The sequence below is a fragment of the Colobus angolensis genome, unplaced genomic scaffold, assembly GCF_000951035.1.
Source record: "Colobus angolensis palliatus isolate OR3802 unplaced genomic scaffold, Cang.pa_1.0 Scaffold232, whole genome shotgun sequence".
NCBI classification, from domain to species: Eukaryota; Metazoa; Chordata; class Mammalia; order Primates; family Cercopithecidae; genus Colobus; species Colobus angolensis.
In genome coordinates, this window is record NW_012115511.1 from 4,894,112 (window position 1) to 4,919,279 (window position 25,168).

Genomic DNA, 25,168 nt, shown 5'->3' on the forward strand with positions numbered 1-25,168 from the left:
GCCATGGTTGTCACTCCATCATGGTCTAACATGAATGTCCCTGCTCTCTCCACTACAGGAGGCTGATTCGCTGTTTAAAAAAAGAGAAGGTTAATGTTATTCTCTTCTCCAAGAAATAATATGCTCCTGGAGAATCAAGAGAAGCAGACATGGATTAATCAGAATTTGAATAAGAATCCACCTGCTGCTCCATTTGTGACATAATTTTCATGTTTTACAAATACAAATCCTTAATAGAACATGTAGGATTGGTGATGAAATAATATTCCAAGATACCAGACTGTGCATATTGTTTTACTGCCTCTCTGCTCACTCTGCATTAAGAGCTTCATTGATTCCAACACCCAAGCCACCATTTTGTAAGGGGGAGCCTTAAGTTACTGGTGGCCTGAGAGAGTTCATTGTGTATCAACGTTGCTTCCCCCATAAAGTTCAACATGTTGGCTGAAATATGAAAATAATCTTCTTGATTTTCCTTCAGTCTTTCAAATAAATACTTGTGAATTTAGTCAAGGAGTCGGAAAAGACAGTTGGAATTAGAAAATAAAAATGGTATCAATTACTAAAATTTCCCATTCGCTGCTCAGGCTTGTCTTATCTGAAGCTTGTAAAGTTGTTTAATCTTTTCCACCATCTCAGGGAAAAGAGAGCCTGGAAAATCCTAGTCATTCCACAGTAACTATCAATGGGATTTTCCATAACTATCTGGATAAAAAACGAAAACCTTAAGAAGTAGATCCAATTCTAAAACTTACTTCTCAACTTACTCATAAATATGAAGAGACAACTCATCCATATTTTCTTCAAATAACATCTGGTTGCTTGGCCAGACTGTTAATACCTGAAAAAATTTCTGAGTTTGTTCCAACAAATCTACACTTAAAGAGCTTAAAAATGTGTTTATGCATTAAACATTCTTTTCCACATCTGACTTAGGGCCAGCGATGTGACTGTGAGAAAGAACCTTGCCAAGAACTCGGAAAGAAAGGGAAAAAAAATGTCTTTTAGAAGTTTAACTGTGAAACCAGCACCTATTGGATTAGGGCAGAGGAATGAGAAATCACCACAAAGGGACAAAAATGCTTCTAGGCCAGCAAGAGTTGGCTGTGACTCCACTAAAGGTATAAAACACACATCTAAAGGTTACATTAATCAGTCATGGAGTCATGGAAGAAGGGTTGCTCAGACAGACTTGAGCAGTACTCACCAAGGGTCCATTCCAAGTGGAAGGGGTCAGGAGCAGCACAATTGGGGTAGCACAGAACCACCAACTCATCTCTATTGTGAAAATGAATGCATCACTTTGCCTTTGCCTGATTACCATCAAACCTTATCCCGGGCTGGCCTGTCTTATTCATGATGGAAAACTCCACATTGCGCATATAGCCTAACCTAGGACAGGCAATTATTAGATGTTTGTTCAGTGAATTTGCTCCAACTCTTTGCTCACAACTGCCTGATGATAATTTGGCTCCCCACATAGTTCTGACTACAGGGAGAGAATGACCTAGTCTTGTGGATTTGAGAATTCTGGTCCGCATGCCAGCGATAAAACTCATTGAAATAGACAGTTTAGCATTTGAGTTTCCTTACTCGCAGGTTGCTCCCAAAGGAAGGGTCTGTGTGCGCTGCTGGATCGAGTTTCTGAGCCCAAAGGGCTGGTAGCAAGTCTCTGGGCTCTGGTAACTTTACCAGGATGATGATGATAGTGGTAGTGATGGGCCCAACCCTGGTCATGAACAGAGCATCTTGTGTGTACTATCAGACATTGTACTATATGTTTTATATACTTGAACTCATTTAATTCTCACAATAATCCAATAAATTAGGCATTATAAGTATTCCCATTTTGTAAATGAGGATACTGAGACTCAGAAAACTTTAGTAACTTACCCAAAGACCCATATTCAGAGTCTGAACTCAGATCCAGATTTATCTGACTCTAAAGCCTGATTTTTTTTATTATAAAAAAAAAAAGTACTACCTTTGGGGAGATTAACCCTTATCCTCCTCTTTGGCACACTCCTCTGCTTCAGCAGTGTGCTCTGGGACATCCCAGTCCATCTTCAATATGACTATTCATCAATGTGCCACTACTGTACAAGTCTTCACATAAAATTACATAGGACACCAATTCACCCTTAATTAGAAGTGCACAAAGTCAAGCCCTGTTGCAAGGAACAGCATCACCATCTACCCTATGCCATCAGTACCATTAGCTTCACAAGCCAAAAATGGGGGCCTGTTTAACTTTTTCCTCTCCCTCACCACGCCTGCCACAACCCATCCAATCATTTACATGTTCCTCAGTTGAACCTCTTCAATACTTCTCTGATGCATTCACTTACCCGCTGCTCACCATTCCCATTGCTACTACCCATCTCTCACCTGGACCACTATGAAAATCTCCAAGGTTGTGTTCTCACTTCTACTCTTGCTCCACATTGCTCCGTTTTGTGTCCATATCTTGGGAATGCATCCTTAAGGACACATCCAGGGATCTTTATATAATCTAATCACAAATTCCACTGTTTAAAACTCCTTCAGTATGACCCTTCGCCATGTCCTGTGCTTCAGCCCTAATAATGAGTGGTCTGCGGTTTTTGGAATTTACTCAGATCTATACACTCCAGGATGGCACACACATACCAGGCATGGATACACCTGCATCCCCCTGGACCAGCAGTCTCTCCACATCTCCCTGGGAAACCTCTACAGGTGTTTTGGAGCTCACTCTCATTTCAGCTCCTCCAGGAAGCCTGGGTCAGGTGTCCAGCTGAGTTCTTCTCATCACACCCCAGCTCTCACCCCTCATACCACTGTATGGGAATTTTTATTTATTTATGTGACTTCACCTCCAGACTCTGACCTCCCCGAAAGCCAGAAATCACTCTGTTTATACACAGTGCTTAACACGAACAAATGCTTGCTAAATAAATGAATGAATGTGAACCTGGTATACCATAGGCGTCAGAATCCACCCAGCTTCCTCAAGTATTAGCTGTGTGATCTTAAGAAAGTTGCTTAATCTCCCTAGACCTCAGAGTTACTGTCTGTAAAACGGAGATCATAAAATGTATACTGTCAAGTCATTGTGAGATTTAAACTAAATTATATAATACATGTAAAATCCTCAATGTCATGCCTCATATATAAGAAATATTCAACTGTTGGTTTTTATTATTATTGCTGTGCCCTTCAAGACCCTACTGAAAACATTCATGTTCTTGAAAGACTTGGAATCAATTCTCAGTTCACCATGATGACTGTGCTGCTCTGTGCTGCATTTCATAATGCATTATTTTGCACCCTTGATATTGCTTGAAAGGGTCTGCCCTTTCCACACTTTCTTCAAGTCACCTAACACTTGTACAGATGCTTTTAGAATAAATAATATTATCAAGTTTGATTTTGTTCTATAAACTAATGGTGCCCTTTTGCTATAGATCTTACAGTCCACTGAGGTTTCAAACCATGAAAATTCACTTTGCAACTCCCAATGATGCAAATGCCATAAAGAGATGCAGTGAGAGGAACACACTTAGGGGGAATGGCAGGGCTCTGGAAAGGAGACAGGTGGTGATCCCAAATTAGAAATCAGGTCTTAAAGGGGCCACAAGCAAGATGACGTCTCAAAAAGACGGTGCCCTTTGTCACAACAGATGTGCAAAGGTGAATGGTCAGACCAGTTCTTAAAAGAAACTTACAGCTTTGCCCCTGTAAGGAGTACTGTGCCGTCATTAAAAATAGGAGGCCAGCTAATAACATGGCAAATAAGAACCTATAAGAGACAATGTTAAGTTAAAAAAGATTAGGATAACATATGTCTTTTGATCATAGTATGTAAAATTTGCTTTAAAATAAACAAAAAACCTAAAGGGAGTAGACCAAAATTTTAATAGCTGTAACAATTTCATAAGTTTGTGGGTGAAATTTTCTTTTTATCAATTTCCCACACCGTTTGTAGTCTTGCGACAGTCTTTTAAAATACAAAAAGCATTTCTTAGAAAATACATATTCTGCGTGCCTCTCTCGCAGATGGCTCCAGAAAGAAATGAGATAGTGCAGAAGACACGCCCTAAACTGCAGGGGGCTCCATGAGCCCAGAGCCTGACTCAGCAGCGTGAGAACAGGGGCGAACCGGGGCACAGGGGGGCCCTGCAGCTCGATCCCGCCCTGGATGGGTCCCTTCTTTACCTGCCACCGCCTCGCTAGGTGTTACTGAGTCCCCCGCCAGCAGGACGCCCTCGGTGGGCGCAGCGCCCCTCCCAGCCCCCTCCCATGCTATCCCCAAGCGACCCTCCTTGCGAAAGAACTCTCTGGGAGAAGGGAGGAGCTGCAAGGGGCCGGAAAGAGTTACAGGGCGCAGGCCCTTGCGACCTCGCCCTCCCGGGGCCCGCGCGGCTCCCCACTCCCGCCCCGCGGGCCGATGACCTGTACCTCTTGCAGGGGATCAGCGCCTTCCTCTCGTCCAGCACCCGCACGCGCTGGTTGAGCCCGTCGTAGGAAACCAGGGCGCGGCTGTTGCGCCCGCTACTTTGCTGGTACATAACCTGGCGCCCCTCCCACTGCTGCGGCGCCTGGCACGGGCGCGGGGCTCCCACCGTCCCCAGGCTGCACAGGCCGCACAGGGTCCAGGCCCAGAGGCAGCCCAGCAGCCAGGGGCCCAGAACGCCCGGGACGGTGTGGAGAGGAGCGCGTCCGGGCAGCGCGGTCATCCTTCCCCCGCCCGAGGGCAAGCTAGAGCCCAGGCTGGGGCTGAGGGGTCCGGGATCAGAGTGGCTCCCACCGGCTCTCTCCGCACTGTACCGGGAGTGTGGTCTGGACCAAAGTACTTCCTGTCCCTTCGGTGGCCTCTGCCGCTTTTGAGATCCGGACGCGCGAGTCCCGGTAGCCAGGACCAGGGCCCTGGGAAGGCTCCAGTGAATCGCGCGGGAGCTATTTCTGCCTGGGCCACTGCCTGCTGCCGCTTCGGTTTTCACTGCTCACTGCTGCCAACAGGAAATGCAGTGGCAGTGGTGCCACTAGCATCCTGGGAGGCATGGCGTTTTAAGAGGGGGGTTGCGGGGAGACTGTGCCAAGAAGTGTGTTTCTCTACTAACTTCAGTGTTCAACAGGTAATCAATCACACACGGAGGGGCAAGTTCAAGATCAAGATAGGAAAAGCAGAGCTGCTGCGTTTGCTGTGCAAACGTTTGCCTGGCGTACATTGCCCCTCGACAAAATTGCAAACTTCTTCCTCCAAATTAAAAGTAGAAAGACGAGTTTTTTCCTGAAGAAATGATACTAGCTATTCATCACGGCCGCTTCTCAGCCCCCATTCCTAGTGAAGTAGACAGCCCCTTGCATTGGGCCTAGGACTCATGGACATTGCCTCAAGGTCACATTGCAGTGAGACTGCTCCTCCCATCGCCTGGCAATATCGCCAGTGGTTTGGGTGTCTGGGGGGGGGGGTTCGCTTCTTTAAGAACAAGGTTAATGGGTTTATATTTATGTAATGTTAGGATCTATAACACGGAATGAGCGGGGCTCACACACCTGTAATCCCAGCTACTCTGGAGGCTGAAGTGGGAGGATCGCTTGAATCCAGGAGTTAGAGGTTTTAGTGAGCTATGATCAAGCCACTACACTCCATCCAGCCTGGGTGACATGGCGAGACCCTGTCTCTAAAAATATAGTGATAAAATATGAAATCAAGAAAAAAGAAAGGAACTTAAAAAATGTATAGCTTCTTTCCATTTGAACTGCATTTCAAGGATGATTAAGATTGAGCCAGGTGAAAGTGGGAAATAACATTTCTGAATGAAGGACACAGGGACAAGAAAAGAATAATGCTGTGGTTCAAGGACAAGTTAGAGGAGTACTCTGAAGCCATAGCACTCATTTTAAGGATTTTGTCATTCATATTGAGAACTGTGGGAACTATCAATCAATGTAAAGCTAGGGAGAAGCATCATCAGGCATATGCTTTGGAAAGCCCACTTAGGCAACAGAAGGGGTAGGGCCAGAGGGAAGGCAGGGAGACCACGAAGCTACTGTTAACATCCTGGAAAGAGATGATCCTGATTCAGCTAAGGCAGCAGGAGTGGTCATGGAGAGGGTGGAAGACAGTTGGGAGCTGTAGAGAAGCATTTCAACTCAGAGAGAGAGGTTTCTGGTTTGGGCCACTGGGAGTCCAGTCCTGAGTGAGGAGAGATGATCAGTTCATTTCAGGATGGGTTGATTTTGAACTGACTGTGGAATATTCAAGTGGAAATATCCAAGGGACAGCTTGATAAATCCTTCTGGAAACCAGCAGAGCTTTTGGATTAGGAAGCCTTAGGTACATAGGTGGTAACTGAAGCCGAAGAGTAGAACAGTGGTTTCTGGGCCAACTCCACATCCCCTTTCCCAGCAAAGAAACATTTGGCAATATCTGGAGACATCTTTGATGGTCACAATGTAGATGGGGAGGAGGTTACCACTGCCGTTTTGTGGGTAGAGACCAAGGATGCTACTAACCTTCCTACAATGCACAGTACAGTCACCTCCCCCTGACTCAAATGAAGAGAAAAGCATCTGGCCCCAAATGTCGAAAGTGTTGGGGGTGAGAAAACCTGGAGTTCAGGGGAGCGTTGAGTGTGAGAAGAAGGATTAGGATGGAGCCCCAGAGAGCTCCAGACATTTAAAGGATGGGCAGACAACAGGCACTTGAGAAGACCAAAAGGAATCACCAGAGAGAAGCCACTGAATAAGGCAACCTCCTGAGCCTTGTTAAATAAATGTAAGGCATGGAAAGAATGGACTGAATGCTGAAGTAGGGTGTTCTAGAATCACAGCCTCCCTGGAGGTCATGAAGAAGAGGGACAGTTGACAGGTTCTCCTGATGCATCCTTCCCTGCTGCCCCCTCTCTGTAGAACCACTAGAGACACTACCAATGGGCCGAATGGGGCAGGCATAGAGCTTTAGAAAGAAGGGGTCTTCATTTCCTCTTACCTTTTCTTAAAGGGCATGCCTCAGAGAACATCAGGGAAGCCCACGAGACTTTGTGACTTGGTACTTACATAGTTAAACAGATGCAGCAGGTTCAAACTGGCTGCAGAAATTTGAGCCCTCTCCAAGTTTGCCTTGCTCAGACTCATAGGAAAAGTGTAGGGTAATTCAGCTCTTTCTCTTGCTCCCCTGGTAGGAACTACAACTGAAAATCTTTTTCACTCAGTGAAGGGTTTAGGCTCATTGGAGTTTACTGCTAGAAATGGCTTGAGATGTTATCTGGGCTTTCCTCCTCGTGTGATATTTTACTAGCCTGGCTTGGCATCTTTGGAGGTTGAGACCTGTTCCATAGGAACTGGATTATCTTTCTAGAGGGGCTTGTAAGTGTAAGAACACCGTGGACTTCCCCTAAGTAAGAACCACTCTTTGGATGAATCCTGAAATGTATTTGTCTCATTTATCCTTTTCACTTACTATGTTTAATTCATGTTCTCTAATAAACAAGATAAATGCATTTAAAGCTCCATGCCTTGACCATTGTAAATTCCCAGTAGACGTCACTTGCGCTTGTTGTTTCCTCGACTGTTTTAATCCTTAGTCTTCAGTTTTAATCCTCAGTCAAAACTAAACTAATTGTGTAGGTTTAAGCTTTGGAGAGAAAAATTGTGTGCCTTAAATTTAAGTTAAACTATGTTTTTAAAGATTAACATTCAGAGAACATGTTTCCATATTGCTGATGCCCTAAAAAATAGCATATACTAGAAGTCTTACCACCTGAAGATTGACATACATCAATCTTATATAAATAAAGCCTCCCTTTTCTGTGGATAGCTGAGCCAGCAATTGAACTTACTACCTCTTCCTAATGCAAATAAGATAAAAGAGAAAGCAAAGCATACATATTTGCATCCCATAGTACACAGCTTCTTAGCTTCTTACTCAACTCAAGCAACAGTCTCTGAGCACACCAAAAATCAAGATTTTAGGCTGCTGAGGTGGAAATCCTTTGGCATGAAGGATCAGAGCAGGGGAGACCTTTCAGATTGTGGTGTCTGATGTTTTCTCCTGGGTTCCACTAATGCTGGAGAGGGGAACAGGGAGTTAGAAGGAAGAGGGAATGTTGGAAGACATTTCCCAAGCTGGAAGATGCTAGCACACCTTCCCGCAGTTCTGTTAAGTTCCTGGAGCAGAAACAAACCAAGTGTTATACTGGAAAAATTTCGGCCCAAACTGTCTTCTAGCAACAACAGCAACAACAACAACAAACCACACTGCACACAACTAAGGGCGGAGTGGGGTAATTTATACAACGTGTCCCTCCTATTCCGACATCCACTGCACTCTCCCCTGCCTCGCAGGACAGTGCCCCAACTGTCCTTAGCGCTCCTCATGCCGCCTACCGGAGAAAGCAAATATATTTCAGAATTAGAGGGCAGCAGAAGCTTCTATTTCCCCCCAAATCTATACTTGGAAAAACTCTAAGGCAGAGGGAGCAAAGTTCAGTTTTCACGCCAGAGTGTGTTTCTCTCTCTTGAAATTCTCTTCCGCAACCTCTTGTATCCTGTGTCGAAAACAACTGCCAGAGGTTCTTTTTCTTGGTCCGAAGAAAAAAGACTGGCCAGACTAAAAAGGAGGGACTTCATGGGGAAAGTAGGCTTCCAGCCCTGGGCTGCGGCCCAGAGGGGATGATGTCACCGCTTCTGCACCGAGGGGCCTGGGGGTGGGGCGGCCAAGGGGGAGCCCGCGCCGCGACTGCAGCTGCCAAGGGAGCATTCCGAGCCCACGTCAGGGGAGGTGTCCGGATAAATAGGGTCCCGCAATGGCCGTGGCTGGCTGCGCTCCGAGCTGCGGAGTCCGGGACTGGAGCTGCCCGGGCGGGTTCGCGCCCCGAAGGCTGAGAACTGGCGCTGTTCGTGCCCTGTGTGCCAGACGGCCGAGATCCGCGGCGGGACCCGGCCGAGATCCCGCTTTGCTACCGACTGGAGTTTGGGGGAAGAAACTCTCCTGCGCCCCAGAGGATTTCCTCCTCAGCGAAGGGACAGCTAAAGACGAAGGTGGCAGGAAGAGAAGGGCGCTTTCTGTCTACCAGGGTCGCAGCGCGGGAGGGCAGTGCCATGTTCCTCTCCATCCTGGTGGCGCTGTGCCTGTGGCTGCACCTGGCGCTGGGCGTGCGCGGCGCGCCCTGCGAGGCGGTGCGCATCCCTATGTGCCGGCACATGCCCTGGAACATCACGCGGATGCCCAACCACCTGCACCACAGCACACAGGAGAACGCCATCCTGGCCATCGAGCAGTACGAGGAGCTGGTGGACGTGAACTGCAGCGCCGTGCTGCGCTTCTTCCTGTGTGCGATGTACGCGCCCATCTGCACCCTGGAGTTCCTGCACGACCCCATCAAGCCGTGCAAGTCGGTGTGCCAACGCGCGCGCGACGACTGCGAGCCCCTCATGAAGATGTACAACCACAGCTGGCCCGAAAGCCTGGCCTGCGACGAGCTGCCCGTCTATGACCGTGGTGTGTGCATCTCGCCTGAAGCCATCGTCACGGACCTCCCGGAGGGTGAGGCCGGAGGAAGGATGGAGGGAGGCGAGGAGGCGCCCGGGGCCGTGGCTGCCACTTGAGAACTAGGCGGCCACACCTAAGGCTGCTGGGGGCTTCTGAGGCTTGTAGGAGGTGGGAAGAAATGGGGGAAACATTTTCTTCAGAAAAAGTCTGGTTTCCCCCGTAGGAATTTTAGAAGCTAGCGAAGGGCGCTGCACCCCTTAAGGAAGAAAAAAAAAAAAGATTTTGCTTACAAAGGGAGCCTTCGACGATGTTTGCATTTACAGTAGTAACAGAAATGATAACAGCAGTAAACAGGTGTTGCTAGGTGTCTGAGCAAGTGTTAAACACATTACACGTTATTCACTCATTTAATGCCCAAAATAATCTCACTAGGCAGATGCCAGTACTCGCTCCATTTAGTGCTACTTCTTAAAAAGTTTTCTTCTGAAAAGCAGTAATGGTCATTGCTTCCCACCAGGAGTGAGATTTGTAATTGCAGTTTCCCTGGAAAATTGTGAGGTCTGTTTTATGGTCGTTGACCCCGAGCCAACTACTGTGGCATTTTAGTTAACCCCATCTCTACTTCCACTTCCTTCTTTTTTCTTTGGTCATTTGATTGTTTTTCTAGGAAGAAGGAGAAGTTTAAATTCACTTCTTGAAATGAAACCTAGGAATATTTTTGCATCATTTTATCCAGGCTTTCTTTGACCCAGGTTACCCCACATTTAAAGAGACTATGATATTGCTGTGCTGGAATCTCTGAACTTATTCCCAGAGCATTGCCCTAAACATGAAGGAGGAGTGGTCAAGTGAATGGGGTAAATGGAAACTCCTGTCTAGTTTAGAGTTTTAGGGGAAAAAAACACATATTTATTGTTTAAATTATATAAATAATAGAGGGTTATGCTTGGTTTTGGTTATATACCTCTGAACTGTTTCTGCACTGCAAGATATGAGGTGGGGATTTGGAAATATTTTGGTTACTTTGATTAATATAAACTGTTAACTTGGAAAATTGACATTTCCATATGACTTTGGGAGAGAGTGATGTGATTTATCCAGTTGGGTTGTATATACCAGTGAGGTTAAATGGATATACATTCACATCAATTTGTGCTTGGATAGGCGAATATTCCCCCAGAGGATCTCTTTCCTAAGCCCTGAATATCATTATGAAAGGAGAAGTCAACAGTCACATGCCGCTTTTGCTATATAAATACATATTTTTTTTAGATGGATCCTCGCTGTGTTACCCAGGCTGGAGTGCAATGGCACAATCTCAGCTCACTGCAACCTTCGCCTCCCGGGTTCAAGTGATTCTCCTACCTCAGCCTCCCAAGTAGCCGGGATTACAGGTGTCCACCACATTGCCTGGCAAATGTTTGTATTTTTAGTAGAGACAGGGTTTTGCCATATTGGCCAGACTGGTCTCAAACTCCTGACCTCAGGTGATCCACCCGTCTCAGCCTCCCAAAGTGCTGGGATTACAGGCGTGAGCCACCTCACCTGGCCCATTTTTACTATTAAGTAATATTCTTTTGTGATACTGTGTTAGTTTATATCTTCAGAGGGCTCCTTATACCAGCTGGGTGAATAGACCAAATCACCAACCATGCCCATGTGGCCCTGTTTGTGTTTCAGATGTTAAGTGGATAGACATCACAGCAGACATGATGGTACAGGAAAGGCCTCTTGATGTTGACTGTAAACGCCTGAGCCCTGGTGAGTTCTTTCTTCTTGGATGTTCCCTCTACTTCTCCTCTCCAGAGTGATTTCTGTACTCTTCCCAACTTTCTGTCTCTTTTGCCTTTTTTAGATCGGTGCAAGTGTAAAAAGGTGAAGCCAACTTTGGCAACATATCTCAGCAAAAACTACAGCTATGGTAAGTCATCTGTTAAAGCCATTGACTTTTGAGACTTGGTTCATTACAAAGCTGGAATCTCAATACGGTTGCTCTCATTAAAGCTAGTCACAAAGTAAAGAAAACAAAAGGTTGACTATTTTTCTAGTCGGTTATGTGAATTCTATTAATATATGGCACAATAACAACTGCAAAATGTCTTGCTTTTCTGGATAAATCAAGTGCAAACAAAGGAAATGATCCAGGTGATAACAATTACATGCATCAGCTTAAAAGCTTGACATCTTGATCCTCCTTGTCTTGGTAAGAAGTGCTGATCAGCCCGGATGGCACATCCCACCTGTTCTCTTCCTGAGTTTTTACTGCTGCAGAAAGAATGAGAAAGTGGATCTGATTATCTGAGAGTCAGAGAATTAAGGCCCATAGGCCCAGAGAATTAAGATCTGCCTGCATATCCTTTCACTTGTGAATAGCTACAAATATTTAACATCTTAAAGAAATTGTGTAAAAAAGTGTTAATCACAAAATCCTGTGGTTACACTATTGAAATAGTTTAAATGCCCTCCTTTCTCTTACTTGAAAGAACCACTCAGCATTTTCCTCCAAGAATAAGTCAATCATGAAATTTGAAATGTTTTAAGTAATTTCACTATTGTCATCTGAAAGTAATTTCAATTAACATATGTTCTTTTTCAGTTCAAAAAGAAATGTAAAAGGCACACATTTTAAAAACGTCCGTTTGGGCTGGCTACTTTATATTTCATTGCATGTCTTAAATTATTTCTGCTGAAATAACCTAAAGTGGTTTTAGGGAAAATGCTTATTTTGTTTGCTGACTTAGTTTTCATCTTGCAAATTGAAATTTTATATCAGTAAGAAACTTTAGGATATATATCAGATGTGAAAGTAGGAGGATCACAGAAACATAAAAATCTGAAAAAAGTAAGCTCTTACAAAGCTATCAGATTTAAGGATCATATTTAGCCAATATGGGTAATTCAGCAACAACAAAAAGTAGTTTATCTTTTCCTGTAGCTTTTTTTCTTAAAGCCTGCTGTATGTAGATACCATCCTAATCTGATTTACTTAGTCCCTCCTCTGCCAAGATCCGGCCTGAGATACTAATCTGAGTTTCACTGTCATGTTGTTCTCTTGGGTGTTATGGCCTTGGAACGACCTTGATGAAGAAACCATTTTGTATTCAAGTCCTTTGGTGTATTCATAAACTGGCTGCCTGAAATGGAATCCAAGACAGAGAGAGCCATATTAGGCTGATTACAACTCTATGGGAGGCAGTAATAACAAGAGACCACAGAAACCAGCATTTAAAACTTGGTCACAGACAGTGACATTAACAGCCATCTGTAATAACAGTTCTATCTCTGCTCACCATGGGTCTACTTTGTCAGTCTGTGAAATTAAAAGTAGTCCTCAGAGACTCCCTCCACTTCAAAAATGTTATGACTAATAACTATCTCTGTAAAACAGAAGAAGCTGAAGCATCAGATGAGTGATGGAAGAAATGCAAACCTTAAGATGACTTCTGATCTGAAAATATATGATCCTCACTTCGAACCACCACAGGGGAGAATACAAATACTGTGAATTTTTTAGTGACCTAAAGGCAGAGAAAGACTAAAACCTGCTTTTCCGTTTGCTTTCCCATCTTGCAGTATGCCCCAGAACATTTAAGACAATGTTGACAATATAGGACACCATCCATTTAGCATATGACTGTGTGGGCTTTTTGCCTGCACTCAGGCCGCTTGGACATAACCATAATTACAGGAGTGATTCTTTAAGAGAGGCTCAGGAGTTGGCATGAATACACCATCCCTAGTTTTTCCCCAAAACCTTCAACAACAGTTTTATCTATTTTTAAATTGCAGTAATTCATGCCAAAATAAAAGCTGTGCAGAGGAGTGGCTGCAATGAGGTCACAACGGTGGTGGATGTAAAAGAGATCTTCAAATCCTCATCACCCATCCCTCGAACTCAAGTCCCGCTCATTACGAATTCTTCTTGCCAGTGTCCACACATCCTGCCCCATCAAGATGTTCTCATCATGTGTTACGAGTGGCGCTCAAGGTAGGCACAAAGAGGCAGAAGGAACTGTCTGCACACTGTTAGAAAAACCTCAATCTCAGTTAGCAGTCATGGTTTAAAAATATAACAAAAATATGCCAATGGCTTTTAAAAAGATTAGTTTAACAGATGCCTCTGTTTGAATAGCATATATTCTAACTGTCAATTAATTCTTCACAGGAGGAAGGAAAAATCAAAATATGAGTATTTGAATAGAGTCTTTAAAAATCCATTTCAAAATTCATTAAGTGATTTCAAAATTTATAGGCAAGTCAATTATTTTAAGGAAGAACAATTGTTTTCAAATCATTCAAACAATTTTAGAGTCACAAATACTAAATTCTTTAGGCCACTTTAATAGCTTACAGATCAAGTAAGCAGGCATCTGAGACTATACTTCCGCATGTTTCCATATAAACACTTTACAATATTTGACAGAGTATTACACACACACACACACGCACACTTTAAGGTGATTTCTGAATCGAATATGTGATTCTCAATTCAAACATCACAAGGCAAAGTATAAACAAATATGTATATGCTTCACACACACTCATACACACAAATTCTAGCTGGGTGTATTTGTCTTCCTGGCCTCTCTTTCCTTCTTCTTATTTATTTATCTATTTATTTATATTTTCGGATATTGGTACATTACTTATAATACAAAGTCAAACTCTTGAGCCCAGCCTCCATGTTGGGCCCTGTAGGTTGATTGCAGTATACTTCTCCAGCCCAGCCTCCATGTTGGGCCCTGTAGGTTGATTGCAGTATACTTCTCCAGCCCAGCCTCCATGTTGGGCCCTGTAGGTTGATTGCAGTATACTTCTCCAGCCCAGCCTCCATGTTGGGCCCTGTAGGTTGATTGCAGTATATACTTCTCCAGCCCAGCCTCCATGTTGGGCCCTGTAGGTTGATTGCAGTATACTTCTCCAGCCCAGCCTCCATGTCGGGCCCTGTAGGTTGATTGCAGTATATACTTCTCCAGCCCAGCCTCCATGTTGGGCCCTGTAGGTTGATTGCAGTATACTTCTCCAGCAAAACCACTCAGTTTTACATAACAAGTCATCCCTCCCATTCTCTGCTGTTAATGTTCATCTGTTTCTTCTAGATGTAAACTAAGACTATTCCTCCGAAAAGAAACCAAAAACAGCTTTGAGAACTAACTTCACTTTTCTGTATTCTATCAGTACTTGGGTGCCCTCCTTGCAACATGGATATCACCGTGTATTCTTGGTTTTAAAGCCAGACTCTGCTTGTATCTTGTCTCCCTAAAGAAGCAATCAGTGATTCTGGACTCATCTCTACCAAGGTGTTTGCATCTGCTGCAGTGCTAGAGATGCGGTTGGGGATACCAGGTTGCTAGTCATTTCATTCTATCTGGAGAGGTGAATGGATTATAATCCATTCCAGTAAAAATATTTTTGGATAATTGGGATTTATGTCCTCACAAATGATTCTAACAAATTGGTAAGGGTCTGTAAAGATGATTGTGAAAATAAGAGAGGAAATCTGCTTTATGAGACCTGCAAAACTGGTGTAAAGTTACACTTGTTAAAATCATGCGATGCAATAGTGGATGTAAAGATAAATAAAACGGACGAAAAACTCTTGAAACAGGTTTTAATGCACTTTATATTGTACTATACAATAACTTTCAAATGGATTAAATAGATAAATATTGTAAGAACTTAAAAAAAACAGGATAAAATTAGGTGACTAAATATATCTGAAAAGCAAAGTAACTTGTAAACATAAAAGTAATGTAAGAAATTACAGGGAAAAATATCAATATACATATTTGACTGCATAATATTATACACATAAAAATCACAAATAATGATAGAAAAGCAAATAAAAATTGATAAACATACTTGCAAAAGATATGAAAAAATAGTAATCTTACTACAGAGTTCATAAAATTAATATTTAAACATCAAGACCACGATATAGAAATATATGTACATAAATTTATATAGAGAAGTTCAAATAGTAATACAAATATAATACAAATAGTAAGTAAACATTTAAAAAATTATCTCCTTGATTCTAAATCCGAATAAAAACAAGATTCCATTTTCACCTAATGCTTAATGTTAATGAATTGGATGAAAGTGCAACCATTTTGAAAACAACTTGGCACTATGCATTGAAAATCTTTTTAAAAAATACATACCCTTTGACTCAGTTATTCTATTTTAAAAATCTGTCCTAAGAAAATAAGCCAGTGCACACTGCTGTATACAGGGTTATCCAATGCAACACTGGTAATCATAGCTAAGCAAAAGGGAATTCAGCAATAAAAAAATGGCTGGATATATTATGGATATCCATATTCATAATATTACATTATTAACATTATATTTTTTAATTATTCTAATTACATCAGAAAATTGAGATCATAAAATGACAAAAGGAAATTTACAGATCATCTAAAAATACACAATGTGGTCTAATAAATGTAATAAATATTGTTACAAGGAGGAATGAAAGGAAACACCAATAAAATTAAATGATGGATATGTGGATTATGGGGTAAAGGGTTATTGAATAATTTTTTTACAATTTCTGTAATTTTAGCTTTTTACTTTTGTAATAAAAATCTGCTTACTAAGATAATTTGTTTTCAGGATGATGCTTCTTGAAAATTGCTTAGTTGAAAAATGGAGAGATCAGCTTAGTAAAAGATCCATAGTAAGTATCATGAACGACACTGTGAAGATGGATGTAAGTGCACATAAAAGATTTCTTTAGAATTGGGGAATTCTTGCCATTGTCTCATCTCCAAGCTCTCATAAGAGCCAGCAATAGCAACAGTATTTGTCTTTTGAATAGGCCATTAAGAGTGTAGCTATTCTCACTCAGAATTTTTACCAGGAATCTGTCATTCAACTTCAAAGTTGTGAAGTTGTGTTCAATACTAATGTACTGGCTATTTCCAAGTTAAATGAGCCTTTTGTTTCTTTATTACATGTAATTGTTTTAGTGAACCATGAGATCCTTGAGCAGACTTAATATCCATTGAGACTAAATCTGACATATATTTGGAAGGGTGGAAATATCTGATAATAAAACTTACCCTATCACTATACATAGCAGAATTTTTTCCTGTATTTATAATAACTTAAGACTTTTGTCAAAAATCATACACAAAAAGTAACTGTTTTGCCGTCAAATCTAGGATTTTTGTGGTAACATCATAGAAATATTGGTAATTCAGTTAGAGGAGTTAAATAATTTTTTGCCCAGAAATGTGAAATTACAACCCAATCTAAAGACATCAGGTAATTGGTTTGAAATTTTTAAAGCTTCCCTTCTCTGCAAAATATGTCCATATTCATTAAGAAGAATTCGTGTTTACAGGTTCACAAAACATATTGCTACTGCCTGTACTCTCTTAGTTTGCACCAAACTAAGAGGAAAGTATATATTAACAATGACTTATGGAGAATGTAGTTAGAACACAGCCTCCCGTAGTCAGTGTACTTCTGAATAAGAGAACCAAACACTATTGTGTTAAGTCAGAGCTAAAACTCATGAGCTGCTCAGAAGCATGCTTAGTTCTATCAGACAGGAAATTCTAGCAGGATTGGTTATCTGGTTTCCAGGACTACAGTAGATTAGAAGCATCAATACAGAAGGCAAGCAGACCGTGAGAACCTGAGCTTGCTGAGAGGAAAGCTTTCAATAATCAGAGCTGTGGGACCATTCACTTTTTGCAGCGTATTTTCCAATAAGCTTCAGTAGGAATTTGAAAATATCACCACATGATAGCAACATACCATAATGAGTTTATTAGTTTAGAATAGACTAGAATTGTGTAGTAGCACAGTGGGGACAATGTTTTTCTTTTCATTGCATTCCTACTGCCTAGAATAATACCCAGCTGATGACTGTGGTCAAACTTTTGGCTGAGTGAAATAGACTCTAACCAAGCAGGGACATGTGTGTTAATATAAAGCAATGACAATTCAACTGGACTCACTTTTTTGTTGTTCCTTACTTGAGCTATTTGAAGAATAATTTTTTTGCTATCAGAGAGACTTGATTTTGCAGAATGACTCATTTCCCAATGGTTCTGGATAGCTAGTACATTAGCAGATGACTAGGTGTAGAAGGGGCCTCTTTCTTCCTTTGGATGTGGGAGAATGAAGTGAACAAACCCCTGACTTCCTAGTGACATGGGGTAAACTAATGCTAGTAGCCATGAAATAAGAGCCTTTTTAGAAGACTTTGCACTGTAGGAATGTTGCATTATCGGGCTAGTGGTCAAAAGTGCATGGGTGAGGGCCTCTGGCTCTGGAGTCAGAGTGGGTGAATTTGAATCCTGACTCTGACATTTACTAGCTCTGTGGCCTGCATATAACCTCTTTGTGCTTGTTTCCTGCCCCTGTCAATGGTGCTTATTTGGAAGGACTGTTGTTTCAATGAAATGAATGCATGTGAAAACTTGATCACACACTGAGCGCTTTCCGAGTCACCTGATACCTGATAAGGGCTTGACATAGGGTAGCTATTACAATTGTTACCGTCATTAGTATATTACAGTGAAAAACTTGCCTTAATTTTCATATTAGCTGAGCACCATAAAGGGGTGAGATAATTTAATAGTCATGTTTACAAATTGCCTTTCAGCAGTGGGAAGAGAGGCTGCGGGAACAGCGGAGAACAATTCAGGATAAGAAGAAAACAGCTGGGCGCACCAGTCGTAGTAATCCCCCCAAACCAAAGGGAAAGCCTCCTGCTCCCAAACCAGCCAGCCCCAAGAAGAACATTAAAACTAGGAGTGCCCAGAAGAAAACAAACCCAAAAAAAGTGTGAGCTAACTAGTTTCCAAAACGGAGACTTCCGACTTCATTACAGGATGAGGCTGGGCATTGCCTGGGACAGCCTATGCAAGGCCATGTGCCCCTTGCCCTAACAACTCACTGCAGTGCTCTTCATAGACACATCTTGCAGCATTTTTCTTAATGCTATGCTTCAGTTTTTCTTTGTAAGCCATCACAAGCCATAGTGGTAGGTTTGCCCTTTGGTACAGAAGGTGAGTTAAAGTTGGTGGAAAAGGCTTATTGCATTGCATTCACAGTAACCTGTGTGCATACTCTAGGAGAGTAGGGAAAATAATGCTTGTTACAATTTGACCTAATATGTGCATTGTAAAATAAATGCCATATTTCAAACAAAACATGTAAGTTTTTACAGTATGTTTTATTACCGTTTGATATCTGTTGTTACAATGTTAGTGATGTTTTAAAATGAGATCGAAAATCTAACGCTTCTAAGAAGGAATGGTAGTGGAATGAATGTCTAAAAGATCTTTATGTGTTTATTGTCTGCAGAAGGATTTTTGTGATGAAAGGGGATTTTTTGAAAAATCTAGAGAAGTAGCATATGTAAAATTATAATGTGTCTTTTTTACAATGACTTTTCAGCTCTGTTTTTAGCTAGAAACTCTAAAAACAAAAATAATAATAAAGAAAAATAAATAAAAAGGAGAGGCAGACAATGTCTGGATTCCTGTTTTTTGGTTACCTGATTTCATGATCATGATGCTTCTTGTCAACACCCTCTTAAGCAGCACCAGAAGCAGTGAGTTTGTACCATTAGGAGTTAGGTACTAATTAGTTGGCTAATGCTCAAGTATTTTATACCCACAACAAGAGAGATACATCACTCATCTCACTTCCCAGGACATCCACCCTGAGAATAATTTGACAAGTATAAAAACGGCTTTCATGTGAGTGCCAAAAATTTGTTTTCTTCACTTACATATTTTCTTTGCCTAAATACATGTGAGAGGAGTTAAATATAAATATACAGAGAGGAAAGTTGAGGTTCCATCTCTGAAATGAGAATTACTTGACAGTTGGGATACTTTAATCAGAAAAGAAGAACTTATCTTGCAGTATTTTATCAACAAATTTCATAATTGTGGACAGTTGGAGGCACTTATTTAAAAAAACAATTTTATTGGCCTTTTGCTAACACAGTAAGCATGTATTCTCTATAAGGCATTCAATAAATGCACAACGCCTAAAGGAAATAAAACCCTATCTAATCCTACTCTCCACTACACAGAGGTAATCACTATTAGTATTTTGGCATATTATTCTCCAGGTGTTTCTTATGCACTTATAAAACCATTTGAATAAATAAAACTAGGAGCCTGCTATACATGTGTTTCATAACCTGCCTCCTTTGCTTGGCCCTTTATTGAGATACGTTTTCATGTCAAGAAAGCAGATACCACCTCATTTCTAACAGCTGTGTTATATTCCATAGTATGCATTACTCAACAAACTGTTGTGCTATTGGATACTTAGGTGGTTTCTTCACTGACCATACTGAATAAACATCTCAATAGTCAAATGTCTGTGTGTATCCTTCATTAGTACCTTGGGATACGTTTGTTTAAATAGCATTTTCGGGCCTAGGAGTATGCTCAGCATGGAAAGTTCTTGATCTTGTCAATTATGCCCCAGAATGCTTGGAACATCGGTGGATGGAAATGCTCATTAAGTGTATGGTGTATGGAAACCCTCACTGAGATTGTTTCTCCTTCTCCATATTTATCATAAATTTAAAGTTGTAACTGGTGGCCACCTTGGACAAAACTCCTCCCTTCATCTGTGAACCATCAGCTGACAACATTCTCAGCACTTCCTATACTCCTGGCCACTGGGAAATAGTGATTTGAGCCCCTCAAAGTATATAAATAAATGAATGGATGGACAGATGATTGATAGATAGACGGATAGAAAGATAGATGGATGGATGGATGGATAGATAGATAGATTGATAGATAGATAGATTTCTTAACTGCCGGAAAAGCCTATGCAACCTCCTCTATTTTTTAACAATTAAACTTACTAATGTAACTGGTTAACTATAGGAACTGAAGAATTACAGTATAGCAGAGCTGCTAATAGATGCTCTCTGTCTAGCCTCCTTTTAAGATACATGAGAACTTACATAAATAGCCTTAGTTCTTACTTTTCAGCTCTAAACCAATGCAGTCTGATCACGCTTTTGGTTTCTCTCCTTGGATACCGATATGATTGTTTATTGCATTCTTACAACAAAACCTTGGATACCTATAAGATTGTCTATCGCATTCTTACAACAAACCCCTTACTAACTGGAAGGTGTTTCTGGTTGGGGTAACCAGTCCCTGAGTAAAAAAGAAGAGCACGTTTTTACCGCAAGGATGTACCTGTTATTATTACCAATTCAAAAAGCAAAAATAGTTATTTGGAATCATGGAATGAAAAGGTTGAATAAGACCTCAGAAGTCATAACCTCGCTTGTTGGAGAAAGGTTGTGTAAGTTTTTCTGACTTCTTGCACATAGCTAGAGACCAATTTGGGCCTTCAAATTTCCTAAATTTTGATTTACCAGTCCAAAGTCCACTGATTTTCTGGTAACATAAATCTGGGCTGCTAGAGGGACTACTTATTTATCACCATAGAAAGCAACAGGATAACAAATTTCTGCTTCTTGTTATAGTCTAATTTATGCTAATACTGACCATATTTCCTAATGGAAAATACTTTTGAAAAGCAGTTTACACTGAAACATATATTACGTCATAGGGAGAGGCATGCCAACCAACAATATATCAGTAATTAACTGATATTATTAGCCATAATATCAGTTAATTGTCAACTGTGTGATTTAACTGATACGGAAGCATGCCATGTTCTCCAGATGAATGAAGTATCCAAGATAGAGTAACTACTTTAAAGCACCCCAAAGAAGATTCTGAACTCTAGGATAGCAATGGAATATCCCCCCTTATTATTCAAACAACAGAGATAAGCAAAAAAAAAAAAAAGAAAGAAAGAAAAGAAATAAAACAAAAAGACCCAAAATGTCAAAGTAGCTACTCAAAATGTCAAAATTAGCATTTTGGTGTCAATCCTCTGCGTCTTTCTTTCTGTTTTGCTATATGAACTTAATAAGGCAGCATGAAAATTGCTCCACGTAAATAATGCAACAGTAGGTTTATATTGGACTGCATAGCTTGGATGTATCAGAGTCTATTTTACCAATAATTTGTGAAAATGGACTTTTAAATGTGGTCCTCAAGTCACGCCAGGGTAAGATAGGTGTTTGTGACACAAATAACTTTCCAGCATTATTGAATACTAAAGACCATAAAAAATGTTGCCAGAAGAGAGTGCAAGGCATAGGCTGGGGGCAGTGGCTCACACCTGTAATCCCAGCACTTTGGGAGGCTGAGGCAGGCAGATTACAAGGTCAGGAGATCGAGACTATCCTGGCTAACATGGTAAAACCCTGTCTCTATCAAAAATACAAAAACTTAGGTGTGGTGGCGGGCGCCTGTAGTCCCAGTTACTCTGGAGGTTGAGGCAAGAGAATCTCTTGAACCAGGGAGGCAGAGGTTGCAGTGAGCCAAGATCACGCCATTGTACTCCAGCCTGGGTAACAGAGCGAGACTCCGTCTCAAAAAAAAAAAAAAAAAAGAGTGCAAGGCATAAATGTTTTCTGTACTTTAATGAGCATGTGTTACTTTTATAATTATCAGATACTACAAAAATATTATCACAGAGGGATATGTAGAATGTAGTTTGGTTTAAAGACATTTAAACATGCTAGTTTGAGAACTATTCCCTTGATCATACATGTTTTTGTCTGGGTTCTCAGAGAAGCAAATGCCAAAACAGAATTAAATGTGCAAAATGCCTGTGAGAGAGAATGAGGAGGGATCTGAGTAGGGCTGAAAGAGTTGTCAGAACACAATAGATGTCCACCCTGAGTGAAGGAGAGAGGGAAGAGAGAAGAAAGGTTGGGTAGAAGCATTCCAGACTGCTGCAAAGTCTAAAGAAGGATTGGCAAGGTTATCTGGAAGTCTGGAGTCAGTCATCTGTCAAAGGAGTCCCCCTTCTCCCAGAGATATCTCTAAGTACTCTGTTGTGCTCAGTCACTGACTGGGAGCAACCCATCGGTAGTGTGGTCCTGCTGCAAAGGTGACAGTGAATTTCCGGGTGCAGAGCTAGAACCCTTATCATTATGACCTCTGCAATTGGAGGTTGTGATTCACATTCTCATGCTCAGCACACTATGACAATCATAAAAATATTAACATTTAATCACTACACTTTTCCAGCAAAATCTATAAACTAGCGTCAAGCAACAGAATGTCTCTGTCAATTTCTGTAACCAGCAGCCGTACACTATTCAATCCCTAAGCCTTGGGCTTTTGTCTTCGTGCTTTTTCATGTATTTTTCTTTTCAAATTTATTGAAAAAACAATATGTTGATCACCACTACAGATCTTACAGTATTTATTTGCTTTGCCACCTGAGAGAAATTTCTATCTACTGGGGTGCAAGAAAATATTTTTAAAGAGGTAATTAATGGCAAGAACAAAGCCATGGTGTGTAATTTTGCCTTTACAGCATAAGTCTAATATATTTAGTTGTGATATTTGTATGAGAACAATTTTATAACTAAAACATGCAACTGCAGTATCTCAGTGAGAACAATTTATAATGGCTACTATGGCTCACTTTAATGACATATTCTGAAAAAGGAAAACAGTTAAATTGTTTATTAACAATTAAATTCAGCTTACAGAGCAGGCTTATAATCAGAGGACTATTCCTAAATCTCATAAAATTATAAGAACTTGAATAATATAACCAGGTGCAAAGAACTGAAGTTAAGCAAAAAAATAGTATTATGAGTAAAATGTCACCATGGTTCCAAAATAAATCTAAAATAATGTTGATTCAAACTGATGGACTTTTAAAATTCACTAACATTTTAATAATAATTCTAACCATTTAAAATATTTATTATGTCATTGAAATATTTCATCAGCTGAAAAATTAGGCAGACAATTGCTGAGTCATCTTTCTCCTTTTTTGAAAAGCATAAAATGTCTGTCTTTGGAGGTCATCCAAAGTAGCTTCCAACGGTTGAGCAGGTTCAGACACAGTTCAGATAGGCGTCAGTGTCACGAATCCCTTTCAGTGTCCAGAAAGGGCACCAAGACAGTCCAGCTAGAGGGCCGCAAATAGAGGACAACATATTTTACAAAATCTGTCCATCTTCCACAGGGCATCCAAGGAAGGTACTGGAGAGCATTAGGCTCAAATCAGGAATGCTTTGGGTGTCCTGTCATGGAACTGGGCTGGATGGACTGGGTGTAGACATCAGAGAGACTCTGGCTTTAGGGTTAAGGTGCATAACTGAGCCAGTACTAGAGAATGGGGACTGTTCTGTCTGGGGGAAGTCACGTAGACACTGACCTCATGCCAGCGAAGTCATCCTCATGTATTTGGTTGATGGGATAGAGGTGCTTTCAGCACAGATGTCCCATTGCCTACTTACTAAGCCCGTCCCTGAATTCCGACCCACATCCCCACACTCCTGGGTATCTCAGCAGCTGACAGTTCTCAGCCCCAAGCTCCAACTTTTCCCACTGATTTTTCAGGTCATACTTGCCTTAGCCACAGTGGTCCAGGTCATGCTTTTACCACCTAAAGTCCAGCCAAAATTCAAGACCAGCCCATTTGGCAGAAGCCCTGGTGACTTTCTAGCCTTTTAAAATCTTTCTCCCCTAGGGGTAAGAAGATATTTGCAAGTACTGCTAACCCCAGTCCTTACACGCCTACCTCTTGCTATTGTGATCCACCTACTAAATACAATCCCCTCTAGACCAAGACGAACTCAACTTAAAGCTTAGTTGGATAGATCTCTTTAGACATTGATTATTAGATTTCTGGCTATTTCAGTTAGAAAGAAATGGCTTTTCTCTATATCTTGTGTATGAAATCTTTGTACAGCTTTAGTCACATATACACACAACTGAGTGTAGCTTGCCATCTGCTGGTGAAATACGATATCACTTTTAAGAGAGTTTTGTCTTGTTTCGTTTTTTTCCCAATGCATTCGAAGGTCTGGATCATTCTTGAGGTAACAGCAGTGTGCCACTCAGCACAATCATATTATGAATATCAAAATACCATCAGGCCATGGAAAGCATCAGATAATAACACTCAACCTGCGGGAGCAGGGAAGGTAAAGGAAGTGAGGAAAGTGAAGATACTGACTATACTTATTTCTCTGCACAATCTAAAGGAAGCCAATAATTGATTTGCCTTATTTTTTAATGCATTCTGAGAAAGATTGAGAAATATCCTTACTGATAACTCCCATGTACATAATTAGATTTTGTATAATTTAACACAGTTCACAGGCATGCTTCTCAAATATTATGTTGGAATATCAAAGTATTGCAGTGAGTAATCTGTTACTAATGTAGAGGGATCAAAGCTTGTGAGTGTCTCATTTTTATTAATATTAGAGTTAAGAAATTAGATTGAAAACTTAATCATTCAGCAACATTATTCTCACTCTTTTCCAACCTAATGTTTCCCCTGAGTGGAATGAAAAGGAGGGTGTCACGGCTAACATGCTGGGAACCACATATTACTCTGGCTATGGGCTTAAGAGCATGCCACTGCAGAAAACATCATTCAGAGTACATCGTGAGAGAGGAAAAGAAACAAAAAGAAAAACAAAACTGGCTTATTACCTTCTTGCATTTTCTTACCCTCAGGGAGTTAGGTACACTGCCTGGACTGTTGGACTGTACTACAGTTTGCAAACGATATAAATCTACATGTCAGCCTTTCCTCATTTTCTGCAAGAAAATTTAGTCAAAACTTTGA

At 41.2% G+C, this 25,168-nt stretch overlaps 2 protein-coding genes across 2 annotated transcripts in view; one reads left to right on the top strand and one right to left on the bottom strand.

Moving 5' to 3' along the window:
- The window catches only part of EPDR1 (ependymin related 1), a 31,793-nt gene extending 26,748 nt beyond the window's left edge, over window positions 1–5,045 (bottom strand). Inside the window, 2 exon segments of the mRNA XM_011944520.1 lie at window positions 4,441–4,965; window positions 4,967–5,045. Of these exon segments, the coding sequence (XP_011799910.1) occupies window positions 4,441–4,965; window positions 4,967–5,043 (602 nt within the window). The 5' untranslated portion in view covers window positions 5,044–5,045.
- Window positions 5,046–8,698: 3,653 nt separating this feature from the next.
- SFRP4 (secreted frizzled-related protein 4) lies at window positions 8,699–19,835 on the top strand. The gene is made up of 6 exons (XM_011944519.1): window positions 8,699–9,532; window positions 11,159–11,239; window positions 11,334–11,399; window positions 13,268–13,466; window positions 16,097–16,160; window positions 18,102–19,835. The coding sequence occupies exons 1-6, from the start codon at window positions 9,088–9,090 to the stop codon at window positions 18,285–18,287; spliced, it is 1,041 nt and encodes a 346-aa protein (XP_011799909.1). The 5' UTR covers window positions 8,699–9,087; the 3' UTR covers window positions 18,288–19,835.
- The last annotated feature ends 5,333 nt before the right edge of the window (window positions 19,836–25,168 follow it).